At 35.8% G+C, this 14,462-nt stretch overlaps 1 protein-coding gene across 1 annotated transcript in view; it reads left to right on the top strand.

Annotated features, from left to right (window-relative positions):
- LOC131148327 (scarecrow-like protein 33) overlaps positions 1-14,041 on the top strand; it is a 28,037-nt gene extending 13,996 nt beyond the window's left edge. The window contains exon 2 of the mRNA XM_058098042.1: positions 13,823-14,041. Coding sequence (XP_057954025.1) covers positions 13,823-14,041 — 219 coding nt within the window. The remainder of the gene's footprint in view (positions 1-13,822) is intronic.
- The last annotated feature ends 421 nt before the right edge of the window (positions 14,042-14,462 follow it).

Raw genomic sequence — 14,462 nt, 5'->3', positions numbered from 1 at the left:
GATAGTGTAAATGGAAATAATTAAATTTTACAAAGGGCCCAGTTGACCGGCCTCTTAAGCCCAGTCGAACAATGCGTTCAAAAGGCCAAATTTGTAATTTCAAATGCCCGGTAGACCAGCCTATTGGCCCAGTCGATCGGCCTTCATACGAAGGTTGATTCGGCAGACCGAATCATAGTGCCCGATAAACTAAAGCTCACGAAAAAGAAAATCACCCATTGGTCAGTCGACCGAACCTTGGGCCTATCGACTGGACCTCTCGGGTATTTCAAATTCTGGGCATATAACGGTCATAAAATTCAAAAATAAAATATTATTTTATTGCCCAACAGTCATATAACGGATAGAATTGATTTTTGCCTATAAATATCCACCCTAATCACTTGGAGAAGGTTGGAGAATCATTTTGAAAGCCTAGTTATATATTTCTTGATTCTCTCCCTTATATAAAACCCTATTTGAAAATCAAATCTTATTTCTCCTTCATTCTTCTTTTAAAAATTCTTTTTGGAGAAAATATTTTAAAGGGTTATTGGAGGGCTTGAGCTTATATTCACTTTCATATATATATATATAGCTTGAAAGTCTCCTTATTGATTTGAAGATCAAAGTCCATATTTCTTCTATTCTTCTTATGAAAACATTTATCGAGAAAACTTTGTCAATTTGTCAAGTAAGGCTTGAGTATATATTCACTTCATATATATTGCTTGATAGTCTTTTTTTTTTTTTTTTTTATTTGGTAAAAGAGGACGACACCTCCATTTATTTATTAATATACCCTCACTTTTGGCAGAGGATGTAACGACCCGGAAAATACAGATATTTAATTATTGAAGAGAGAGGAAAATGGAAATAGGAACAGAAAGAGGCAGAAGACTTCGTCGACGACATCGCATTTTGGGGATAATAATAATAAATTTCAAGAAATTGGCAGGGCTTCGTCGACGAGTACATAAGGAATTTCGTCGACGAATACAGGGCTTCGTCGACGAATACAGGGCCTCGTCGACGAGAAAATACCGAAAGGGGGTATGGAGCAGCCTGAATTTCGTCGACGAATACAAGGACTCGTCGACGAATATAATGAAAGACTCGTCGATGAGGTGACGTGTCTCATCGACGAATCTGGCAGTATAAATATCTAAAAACCGGGATTTTTAATCATTCTTCACGCTCCACTCTCTCTCTATGAACCCTCTCCCTTCTCTCTTTGATTTTGGCCCCACCAGTCGCCGGATCGACAATTCGAAGCTACCACGACGCTCCTGGCGAAGTTCTCTACAAGTCTGCCGGAGTGAATCGTCGGGAAAACAAAGTTGAATTTCATCCCAAATTCAGAGTAAGGTCTTTTATCCAGTTTTTGGCCTTATGACAGTTATAGGAAATGATGTAGGTGCGAAAATACTAATATTTTGTTCTAAGATATTGTGTTTTCAAGATGTTGAATTAGGAATCCTACAGGTATAGAGCCATAATTTTATAGGGGCTTTGTAGAGTTAAGGTAAGGGAAATATGCTATGTTAGAAGTTTTTATAATGTTAACAGAGACTTCATAAATGCATATTTATTCCAGTTTATTGTACAGTATTTACAGAATATGAATTTAAATGTTGTGTGGCTTGAGTGGATTTTCATGTGATGAAGAAATTTATAAAGCTTTTATAATGTATCATACTATACTGAAAACACAGTTATTGACAACATATACAGTTTACATAGTTTTTCTAGTATATAGAGAATGTACATGCATATACAGTTTTTATATGAATAGTTTCATGAAATAGATACGTACATATATATACATATACATGTATACAGTATTATTCAGAACAGTATTTATATCATAACTTTATATAGAACAGTAAATACAGAGTTTAGTATGTCATGTTTCCTATGACCATAACATACAGAGTACACAAACAGAGAATATAGATAGTGATACAGACAGATATATATATATATATATATAGAGGTAGCATCAAGATGCTACAAATACAGAATACGGAGTTTATAGTATTTACAGTACAGAAAGATAGCATGATGGTAATTTTGGAAATATGGCGAAAACAGTAAATGAGTATATATGTATATATGTATATAGTATCAGATCCCCGTGAAAAGATTACAGACAGATACAGTACAGATATAGATTACAGAGCACATTACCGTTGCTATATACAGATAGAGTGCAACTAGATATCTTAGATAGTATGTGGGTACCGTCTAATCGAGCTCGGAGAGGTTGCAGCTCCCTAGTACACTGGGTAGAGGGGGCCGGTTAGACGAGGTAGCAACCAGTCTCGCGCCTAGGAGAGGATGCAGTTTGGTCAGACTGAGGTAGTGTAGAGTATATTGACTTATCTGGAGGGCCGACCAGATAGAGTCCCGCCTACGGGCCGCACAACCCTGTCATAAGGGGTCAAATCATGACGTACAGAGTCCCAGGGATAAAGTACAGATATGTATATGTATGCAGTATTACAGTATATGACGAGTATAGTATGATATTATCAGTATGAAAAGTAGAAAATACAGACGATGCAGTATATTTTAAATTGAGAAAGAAAAATAAGATTTACAGATTATTTATTGCATTACAGTTTAATTGCTATTTTTAAGTATTCTTAACTTAGTTGTCACACACTAGTAATAGCATATTTCCTCTTACTGAACGTCAACTCACCCCATTACTCTAACATTTTTCAGGTGAATCAGTTAGGCGAGCAGATCAGGCTCGCAGATAGAGAGAGAGTTTGATCACCCTGGTTTAGGGTGAGTTTTTGACAGAATTGGGTATATTTTTGAGTAGATGATGATGGAAGGGCATTTTGTATGGATACAGTTTGTAGTTATTGGATTTTGGTGTTGTTTTGTATATATGTAAACGGTTATATGATTTGTGTTTCCGCTGCTTAGATATGGATGTAAATGCACATATATATTTTTTAAAAAAAATACATGAATTTTGAGGGCGTTACAGAGGAATACCGTGATTACACGATAAAACAAAAGGGAGAGTACAGAAAAATCCTCCCAAAAAAACAACACCAGCAACCAACCAAATTAGGACAACAAAACTCAACATAACTAACAAAGACAATAAAAACATAAATACAACCAAAATCAAAATAAAATACAGCAAACGAAACTCTAGAGTTGAACAAACTACGAACGGAAACGAGACCCCACCTATCCATCCAAAGAATACCTTTCAGATAACGTGGTAGGAGGTGTTGTTCTTCGTAGATTACATTTTTTCCCATTTCTCCTTCTTTAGGAAGAAAATCAGCCGCACTATTGCTTGATAGTCTTCTTGCTTTTAATTTTAAAGTGAATCATTTTAAGCGTAAATTATTAGTGACATAAGAAAATCTCTTTTTACTAAGAGTGATAGATCCAATATTTTGCTCTTCTTTAAAGTTTCTTGATGAAAATATAAACATATTATTAGTTGAATTTTATAAGCACAAATACAAGACAAGTATAGGTCTTTTGAACGTAAAAGAAGTAACGCAATTGTAACTAAGAATAAGTAATTGCCCTGTGATAAAATTCAATTTAGATTCCCTTAAATTAAAATTATTAATTTACTTTAATTTTTTGGTCACATTTATTAAAATTAAATTTTAAGTGTTTAGATAAACTTGAATAGATTATTAAATTTAAATATTAATTTACTTTAATTGTTTGTTACCTAAAATTGAATGCAGAAAAGCTGAGAAGTTAGGGCAAGGTAGGAAATTTACTTTAAGTAGATCTTATGTTTACGAGATAAGTTAAAGAGTTTTTTTAAATTGAAAACAAAATTTTTGTCCCCCGAGACAATTAATTCAATAGTTAGATAAAGGCTTTTGCACAGTATGAATTCATGCACCTATTCATTTATTTATTATTATTTTTTTGAATACGTACGTGCATATGTCATATATTTTTCCTTCTTGGTAAAACCATCAACCTCCCTTTTGACAAATTTTGGAAAGATAAATTTAAATAACACTCCTTACATCTTTATCCCATTTTTCTATAAAGCATGCATGTATTCAGGATCACTATTTCATCAAAATTAATTCCTATAATTAATTAAATTATTTATTCTTTTAAGCAAGTTAAAAACATAGTGAAATTTTGGAAAGTACCTTTTCCTAATGGGCTAGAGGGGGTGCATATCTTAGTCAACAAGAGGGAAATGTTTTTAATTTTATATCAAAATTTCTCTTTAATTTCTTAAAATCAAAGTTCTAAAAAATATTTGGACCATTTGAATTACGAAACTCTTGGTCTTTTTGTGATTCCAAATATGGGTGATTGAAGAGCTTTAAATAGCTACTTAGAAAGGAATGTTATATTCCAATATAATTTTTCTCCACGAGAATCGTAGAATTAATTTCAATAATATTATGAACATGTACATATGATATAAATTTATTTTTGATTGAAAAATAATAACTTACTTATAATATATGTAAACAAAAATGTAACACGGTTTATATATTTCTATAATTTTGATAAATATTAATTAAACTTAATTTTATGATTCTCGTGGAGAAAAATTATATTGTATAGTATATATTTATTAAATTTTAAAAATAATTCCAATCATTTTTACCCATGACTGATTGTTGGGGTAATAAATTCTTCAATGGTATTCCCAACTGTTGAGTTTTCCTCCATTCCCTTCACACACACTATCACTAGCATCTATAGATCATTGCATATGTGCAGCCCATAGATCAAACATTCATGAAAAAAAATTTAAAATCCCACATGCATTCAAAACACAAAAAATTAAAGTCCATCCTATTTCCATCTTCACCAGTGTATGCAAAAGCATGTGTCTCTTTTTTGATAATCATATAAAGGCAATGCCAAAGAAGAAACAAAATTCTTTTAGAATGCTCAGTAAGATTAAGAAAATCATGGTAGTTGTGATTTAATTTGCAAGGAATTATGAGCATTTTTATTCTTTGGATTCTCTCCATATGTGCAGGTGATTACTTTGTCTCCTATAATCCTAGTGGCGATAAATAGATTTGTGTGCAAGATCTACAACAAAAGATTTTAATAATATGCAACTTCATCAGCGTGATGACAACCTACTTTAGAAGCTAAGGTAGCGACTATCAAGGAGGTTTGGAAGCGAGTGTACACGTGCCCGGAGCTATCATGCTTGCTCCAAAATCCACCCAAAGCTCTTAGCGGGCTCATCGGCATAAAGAAGCAATTTTGCAAGAAATATTGAAGCGTAATGCTTGTAATGGGTTGCAATTCTATGTTAGAACATTTTATCTCTAATTATGTTATTAAATTTCTTTTTGCATAGAGGAAATGATATTCCACATCCTCCTATATATTATGTATGTATTTAAACTTGTTAAGACTGGTGGAACAAACTTATTTATTGATAATTATTTATTTTTAGAGATTGGACATTTAAAGGTGATTTTTCATATAGCAAAGAAGCAAATAACTTGAAATTTTTCAGGTAAATTTTTGTGTTAAATGAAACAACATTTTTGCTGTAAAATCTCTTTGCAATGTAATGTCATTTTTTGCTTCAAAACATATCGAAACATAACTTCTTTTTCTTCAAAATTTCTTGTGGCACGGCAATTTATACAAAATAGCGCACAATTTGCTACAAAATTTACCAAATACTTTCAACCGACCATCGCTGATCTCTTCCCAATGCAGATCGAAATTCATTTACCAAATAATGCAGTGCAACATTTTTGCTGCGAAATACATACAAAGCAACAACATTTTTGTTGCAAAATTTACTGCATGGGTTCAAACACTTGCACTATGTTTGGGAAAAAGCTTGGATTTGGATTTGAGCATTTTTGATAAAATAAATTATAGCCTAATAGACATGCTCCGAACTACACAACTTGAACCTTAACTCCATTTCAATTTGAGCACATCAACCCAATTTCACCCCAACTACCAATGTTACAAGCTAGTCAATTTTGTATTTTCTAGGAAAGTTTGCGAAAGGGGTGAAAGAGGGGTGTACAACAACACCACTGTGGTGTATAGGCTTGTCTTCTATGTTTGACATATGGGTGTGTTATGGCCTTTTTAGGGCTAGCTTGGGGCTTAGGTTTGGTTTTGGTTTGTGTTTGGGTTGGTTTGGTTTTGGGCTTCAGTTTGTGTTGGGCTTAGGTGGGATTGAGCTTGGTTTAATGGCTCATGTGATAAAATATTAATTTACCAAAATACTCTTAATTAATGATTAATAATTAATCTCATAGTCTTTTGCATTTCCCAAATAAATTTCTTTCTCTCTCCTAAAATTCACTATCTTCTTTCCCATCTATCTCTTCATTTTTCCCGTGACTTAGTATTCTCCTTAAAGCTTTTCCTTTTCTATTCTCAACTTACCTATATGACTATATATATATATATACATATATATATATATATATATATATATATCTATATATCTTTTCCCACACATCACTAAATCCCTCTCCAATCATTTTCTCATCAATTTTTTGATCCATTTACATCAACTATGTTTCAATTTTTGAGAAATTGTGATTTCTTTTTTCTTTTATTGACGACCTAATAGAATAATAGTTGTATATGAAATTAATGACATTTTAATTAATTTATTTATATAACTAATGGGGTGTCGAAAAACTTGATAAGAAGGCTCTGCATATGTTGTCTGATAGATTTGGAATAAATATATTATGGTGGTTTTATTAAATAGGATCTCAATCATTCTCGTGTATCATCAAAATTTAGGTACAATCGGTTGCGCTTTCATGGGAGATGTATGTAGGATTATCTACATCACATATTACTTGGATTGAAGCATAAAGAATGCTTACGACTTGTCAAAGATCTAAATATATACCACAAATTTGCATGTTTTCATACTAAAAACTATGTTATCTTTCCTATTAGTTTAAGATATTTCATCAAAGGTGAGTAAAAAGAAAGAAGTGTTATCTAATACTATGACCAAGCTTTATATAAATTCAATAAATTATTTTCAAAAAAGAAATTATGGGATTTATTTGCAATTTTCAAATAATTCATGACATATGGTCTAATTTTTGTGAAAATAAAAAATCAAATTTACGTTAAGTTAAATTGTCAAGTTGTATGCACTTTTGAACCATTTGTGTAGGAAACATATTACAGTAAATTTAAATACTAATAAATTTGCAAGTTGGCATGTCATCGAGTGTTTTATTTACTTTATGTGTCGCTCACACAGTCACATCTATATGTACATCTTTGCAATTTTCCACAAATGACTAAATTTTTTTCTTATGTACTTTAAAACTATTTTGTTCATGGTTGATTATTTCTATTGTATACTCTTAACAACGTACTTTATAGTTTTTTTTGTAAATGATAACTTCATTGTCCCACAAGTTTTAACTCTTTTTTAGAAGCAACATATTCATCATATGTATTAAATGCGATAGACATTAGTGAAACTGAAAAAGCTTAGATTCCAAACCGTGAATTTATATGAATTCATACTTCTAATTGAATGTTAATTATCACAACCAAATGATATCATATGTATTGTTCAAACTAGTAACAATAAAACTATTGTGAGCAAACCTAAGTTTTATCTTGAAGATGACACTTGTTACTATCACCTGCGCGTGGCTAGGAAAACAATACTATCTTTTGGGTAGCAGTTAATCTACGGCTCACAGGCCAACCTCCACAATTTTATTTTAATTATTATTTTTTTGATATGTGATTTTGTTGATCTTATTGCCTCTAAAATAGTTAGATTAATCTACATGAACTTTTCCAACAATCTAAAGATCATATTAGGGTAAATTAATTTGATGATTCTCATTGATTCAATGTCTTGGTTGAATTGTTTATTGTTCGAATCAATTTTTAGTTCAACTATTCATATTCTACTTCATCTTACTGAGACTGAAATGGAAAAATAACATGAAAGAATAGTAGGATTTCTTGATGCAGTTACTATTTGAAGGCTTTGGAAAACTATTAGTCTCTATCGAATATTGTTGAACTTTCCTTCTTGCATAAACTAAATCAGATGCAATGATTGGTTGTGCTCCATCTTTCTTTTCTTCCTTCGATTATGTCCGGATCCAATGTGGTGCCATAACGTATAAGAATCATGGGATTGGTTCATCTTGTTTACTGTACTTTCCATTTTAATTAAATTATATTTTTCTAAACATTTGGTGATTTTGGATTTGAATTTACTTACGACATAGCACTTTTTTCTTGATCTAATGGGACAATATATGATCTATACAAATCTCAAGTATTTTTTTCAATTTTATAAAAATTTTAAACATTAGTTTAGTATCAAATTAGGAAATGTTTCTATTTTGGTTGCGAAATACGAAAAATTTCAGTTTTTCTTATTTATTTGTTGATAATGAATATTAAGAATTATAACTTACTATTAATTTGAATATGGTGTATAATTTAGAAAAAATAATAGTATGGAACGCAAACAATAGTTGATTGCTATCAAGTTGGCACTGATTGGTTCTTTAGTTTTTGATTCTTCAAAAATCATGCATGTTAATTAATGGAATGCAGAAAAGATGCACATGTGACAAAAGTCTATCTAGGGAAAAAAATATTAGGTATATCGGGTATATATATATCGGACCTAATGTGATTTTTTATTGTTGTTTATGGTGTGGCTCTTATAGTTCGAGAGTTTATAAACAAAGGGAAAAACATATGGATGTACGATGCGTTCTTCGTAGAAGCACTCGTCAATGAGGAGATATTGAGAGTGGGGAAATTTCAGAGTTCAAAGACTCGTCGACGAGTGGACAGCATCATCAACGAGTGGCCTTCTCTGGCTCGTCAACGAGTGCCCTATTCACTTCGACGAGTGGTTGCTGGGCTGCGAGAAAGAATTTAAATTTTGAATTTGAATGTTGGAGTGGTTGGGTATTCGAAGGGAAACCTCTGAAGGGTTGTTATATATCTTCTGCTGGCCATATTTCAATATGTAAGAGAGAAAGAGAGGGTGAGAGAAGGAGAGAAGATCATTGTATTGTGAGACTTTGATTTTCATAGTGAATCTCTTGCCAATTGCTTCCGTGGATGTAGGTTTTGCCAAACCACGTAATTCCTGGCGTCGTTGCACTTATTTTTACTTTCTTTATCTTGCTATGGTTGTGGAATGTTTCTATTTATCACCAATTTATTTGTTGCAAATATGTATGTGTGATCTTTTATATAATGTTCATTCCGCTGCGCATTGTTGGGAGAGGTCGCCCTTATTTTTCTCAACAATTGGTATCAGAGCATGTTGTATAGCCTCCGAATTTAAGGATCTCGTGTTCATTGTACTGGAGCCAGGAGACGCGTGAGGTAAGCTGGAGACGTGTGAGCTAAGCTGGAGACGCGTGAGCTGCAAGCTGGAGATGTTATCCGCGGCCATTTAATTTTAGATGAATAAAAATTCTCAATTTTGATTTAATGTAATTAATTGTGATTGATTCCAAGCTACCTATAAATAGAGGAGCTGTGGAGAGATGAAATGTATAGAGAAGAAAAGAGAGGAAGAAAAGAGTGTGAGGAAGAGAGAAAAGAGGCCTTGTATTTTCTTTCCCGACGGTTTAAGTGAATTGTGGTGTGCTACACGGACGTAGGTCGATCTTGACCAAACCACGTAAATTTCTAGTGTCCCAATTTTTTTGGTTGCTCACACGGTCCCAACAAGTGGTATCAGAGTCGACGGTTCGTAACTCTGGGTAAGCGATATCGTAAACGTCGAGATAGGAAGCTAATTCTCCTGACGTGCTAACAGTTGAAGGACCAAGTGTGTGGCAGAGGCCAATAAGGTTCATCTAGGCTGCGGATGGATCTGAATAGGGTCAAGACGTGAACATGAGAGGTAGGATTGGTTCAGAGGCACCTGGAATGCAATCTGACGCACGTAAGGCACTAGTGGTAAAGCCCACTTGAGCAACTGTTGGAGAATTAGCTTACTCCCAAAAGGGAGATGATTTTTGTTCAAGGGGGAGCAGTTAGAACTTCCAAGTGAAGGGCAGATTGTTGAGAATTCCACTTGTGAGCTTGTCCCACATTGGAAATTTAGAGTGAATGATGGGTGCTTATATACATGGTTGGGCCCAAGACCCAATAGGCTTAAGCTTTTGGGTCATGTTGGTCCTCGCCCATGTGTATCAAGCCCACCCATGGGCTCCTCCGGTCCTAACAAGTGGTATCAGAGCCCGATTGGAGCAAAAATGCTAGATTGGAGTTGTTCACCAAAATCAGAGCTCTATTTAGTGGCTCGAAATTGAATTTTAAGGCCACCATCACGTTCACCTCACCGAGATGAAGCCAACAGTGCAAGCCGAAGCTCGAAAGGAGTTCAGGCGGAGGCACATGCGCCAACATGCGCTTCAATGAAGCAGTACGTCTCGTCACACGTCGTCACGCGCTAGTGAGCTACCGGTCATGCGCTCTGCATGCGTGCCATGCATCTTCCTCGCCCGAACCGCATCGACTCGACTCGACAATACTCGATTCGACCCGAAAACCATCGATCTGACCTGGCAATCCTCGACTCGACCCCGATCCGGATCCATACCCAGCATGTCCACATCAGCCGTTAGCGACACGTCAGCTGCTGCTGCTGCGCCAGACGCCACATTAGCTCCACGTCTTCTGCCATGCTAGTAGGGGGCATACAGTGACACGTCAGCTGGTGTGCCCCACAGTGCCACGTCAGCACTGCCACGTGAGCATCGTTGACCAAGTTTGACCTAATTTTTGACCGAGCTTTTTGGTGTCATTTTGGGTCTGTTTTTCGAACGACTTTAACCATTTCTAAGGTTTTCGACCGTTTCGGATCCAATCATGCTATTCATTTGAGCTAATTCCATATTTAGATCATCGAATCGAGATGTCAAATGAAAAGAGCTCAAAGATCGAAATGTTCAACGACAACAATTTCAATTTCTAAAAGATGCAAATTGAAGATTATTTGTTTGGAAAGGAGTTGCACTTGCCATTGAAGGGTAAGACAGCATCTATAAACGAGGACGAGTGGGAATTGCTTGATCGAAAAGCTCTCGGAGCCATCAGAATGACATTGTCAAAGTCTATGGCATTCAATATCAAGCATATATCATTCACCAAGTCTCTAACGGATGCGCTTTCTAATATGTACGAGCAGCTGTCAGCTGCTAATAAGGAACATCTTATGAAAATATTATTTACTATGACCATGTCTGCAGGTGAAAGTTTTAGCAGGCATTTGAATAATTTCAACAATTTTTCAGATCAACTCGCCTCAATCGATATTACATTTGATAGTGAGATTCGTGCCCTACTGATTCTCAGTCAGTTGCTCAAAAGTTGGAATGGTGTTGTTACTGCAATCAATAGCTCCATAGGGAAATCAAAGCTTGTATACGATGAGGTCGTTAGCATGATTTTAACGAAAGAAATCATAATGCAGTCAAACCATGGCTCCACTTCGAGTTTGGCCTTGAACATGGAAATTCGAGGCAAAGAAAACAGGCATGGATGATCAAACAATCGCGGAAGATCTAGGCCTAGGCACTCTAAATCTAAAAATCCCAAAGGTTCTAAGGACACAAATTTCTAGGGCAAAAAAATTATTGAGTGTTGGAACTATGGAAAAAGTGGTCATTACAAGAACTAGTGTAAAATTCAGAAGAAAAAAATATGAGATGAGGGCAAAGACAGAAGCAAATGTTGCTTCAAAAAATGATGATATGTTGATCTTGATTACGTGCTTAAACTGCGTAATTAGGCATCTTAGTCCGGACATTATGGCTTATATTTTTAATTAAATGTCTAATTACATCCAATATTTTAACAAAGTGTCATATTTATCTTTTTTGAGTTTTATTGAAAAATTTATGAATTTTTGGTAATTTTTTGGCAAAAAAATTCTCGAGAGTCAAAACTGGCACCAGTTCGTAATTCACGTATAATTTTCCCATTTGAACTCCAATCGAGACAATTCAAATTTTTAGAAAAAGAGAAAAGGATTATCTACAACTTCCCTGTTTTACATTTTAAGAGAAACGGGCTCCAAGAAGGTCAAACTTGTCCATGATCGCGGAGAGCAAAAAATAAAGAAAAGAAGAAAAAAAAAATAAACTAAGCTTTGATGTGACCTGGCCAAGCATGGCCAGGTCAAGTTGAGATGGATCTGGGTTGTGGGTTAGCAGGCTGGGTCATAGGTCAACAAGACCCCCTCCCTTTTTATTCTTCCTTCTTCCCCTGCGCACATTGTGCCCCCAGCACCCTCTCTTTCCCTTTCCTTTTCCTTCCCTTCTCTTTTCTCCCTTACTCTTCTTTATTTTCCTATTTTTTTCTTTGTCTCTGTTCTTCTCTCTCGCATTCTCTTCTTCTCTACTCTGATCTTCCCTTACCCTGCTTCCCTTCTCTACTATTTTTAGTTCCAGCCAGCCCTCTTTTCAACACTCCCAGCCTCTGTCAGCAACAACAACCAACCACCTGAGGCCAGCCTTCCACAGTAATAGCCCGAAGCAACAGGAGCCAACCTTTGCTAGCTCCAGTAGTTCCACCCTCGGCCAGCCCCTCCACAGCAGACCCAAGCAGCTCTTTGTTCCATCATCTTATGCAACACTAGCAGCAGCAAATTGCTGCAACAGGAAGCCACCACCCAAGCTCCACACCACCATCCTCGGACTCCCACCCCAACACAGCAGAACATAGCCTCGGCCAGCTGCTGCCACAGCCCCATGGCTCTCTCTCTCTCTCTCTCTCTCTCTCTCTCTCTCTCTCTCTCTCTCTCTCTCTCTCTCTCTCTCTCCTTTCTTCTTTTCTGCTCTTTCTTTTATTGCAACTGAATATGTCTTTTTAATTTTTTTGGCTAGTTAATTAGAGTTTTTGAAAAACTTACTTGAACAATTGTTAAGTACTTTTAATTTGTTTTATTGAAGTTTAGTTTTTATTAATTTTTGTTTCTCTTAATTAATGTTATTATTAGATTTGAAGAATTTAATTTAGTTTGTTTTTACTGTGTTTCGTTATCATTCAAGTGTCAGATTTTCATTGTGTTTGCATTTTGGTTCAACATCGTGATTTGATTAAAGGTTCAATTTTTAGTCTGTGTTTGAATCTGATTGAGTTTTCTTTGCGTGTTTTAATTCCATGTTTTAAGTTACCATCTTTAGTTAACATGTGTTTCAATGTTTCCTTGAGTAGACTAGGGTTTCCATTATTTCTATTTAATTCCGTGCGTGCTAGTTTTAGGATTTTAAATTGCATGGTTATTTAATTGTCAAAATAAGTCTCAACCAATCTTGAAAGACCTAAATCTGAACTGAGTTCAGTACCCTTTTAATTTCGATTGGAAAAACATGAAACTTGAGATTTAAAACACATTCCCTGAGGAGACGATCTAGCCCTTGGGCTGAGCATTACATGACGTAACTCCTATACTTGGGATAACTTACGAGCTGCTCATTTTTCGAGTGAGTCAGATCTGCTCTTTGGAGAGCAAAAAGGAGTCTTGGGTGTTAGACTCTGGAGCTTCATTCCATGCCACTTGCAGTAAAGATGACCTAGAGTAGGGGTGAGCATAATTCGGGGAAAACCGAATTAACCGAATTAACCGACCAAAATTGGTCGGTTCGGTTCGGTTAAAAAATTATGTTCGGTCGGTTCGGTTATGCTTTCCAACATTTCGGTGAATCGGGTTTCGGTTCGGTTAATGGAGAATGTTAATTCGGTTAACCGATTAACCGAATTAATAATTAATTAAATTTAAATATAAATTAGTAAATTAAAATCTGGTTATTATTATTCTGGTATTCTCTCAAACTCTCAGGCTCAATCTCACACTCAGCCAGAACGCAGAAGACCCTCCCTCACTGGCAGTGAGTCACTGCCTTTCTCTCGCTTACCTGAGCTCGCTCCTCCGCAGTCCACACCAGACACTACCGGTCCACCAGACTCCATCTTCACGCGATGTCGTCGTATGTGTCCATCGCCGTCGCCATTGCCGGCCATCGTCACCAACACAGACTACACAGTCACTGCTCTCTGAAATCGGAAGGCCATCACTGAGTCACTGCCTCTCTCCCGCTCATCCGAGCTCACTGCTCCACACTGCCATCGCCATCGTCGTCGCCGTCCATCGTCACCAGCACACAAGCTGACAAGCTCCCTCTCATTCTCATTTCTCTTCTCTCGTGCACATACCAGTTCACTAAGAAGTGAGAACCACCCCCGAGTCCCCTTCCTTCACTTCTCGGGAAGCTTCCCCCCTTCCCTCACTTCTCGGTTAAATTCGGTTAACCGAATTACCCGAAAAAGAAATTTAGTCGGTTCGGTTCGATGAGGCCAAATGGTTCGGTCAGTTCGGTTAACAGTTTTCTTTAACCAAAAATTTCGGTTAATTCGGTTAATTAACCGAATATGGCCGAACCGACCGTTTGCTCACCCTAACCTAGAGGAGTATACATCAA

This window comes from Malania oleifera, chromosome 2 (genome assembly GCF_029873635.1).
Source record: "Malania oleifera isolate guangnan ecotype guangnan chromosome 2, ASM2987363v1, whole genome shotgun sequence".
NCBI lineage: Eukaryota > Viridiplantae > Streptophyta > Magnoliopsida > Santalales > Ximeniaceae > Malania > Malania oleifera.
Note: the sequence above shows the minus strand (reverse complement) of the source record. Positions and strands in the feature narration are given on the sequence as shown.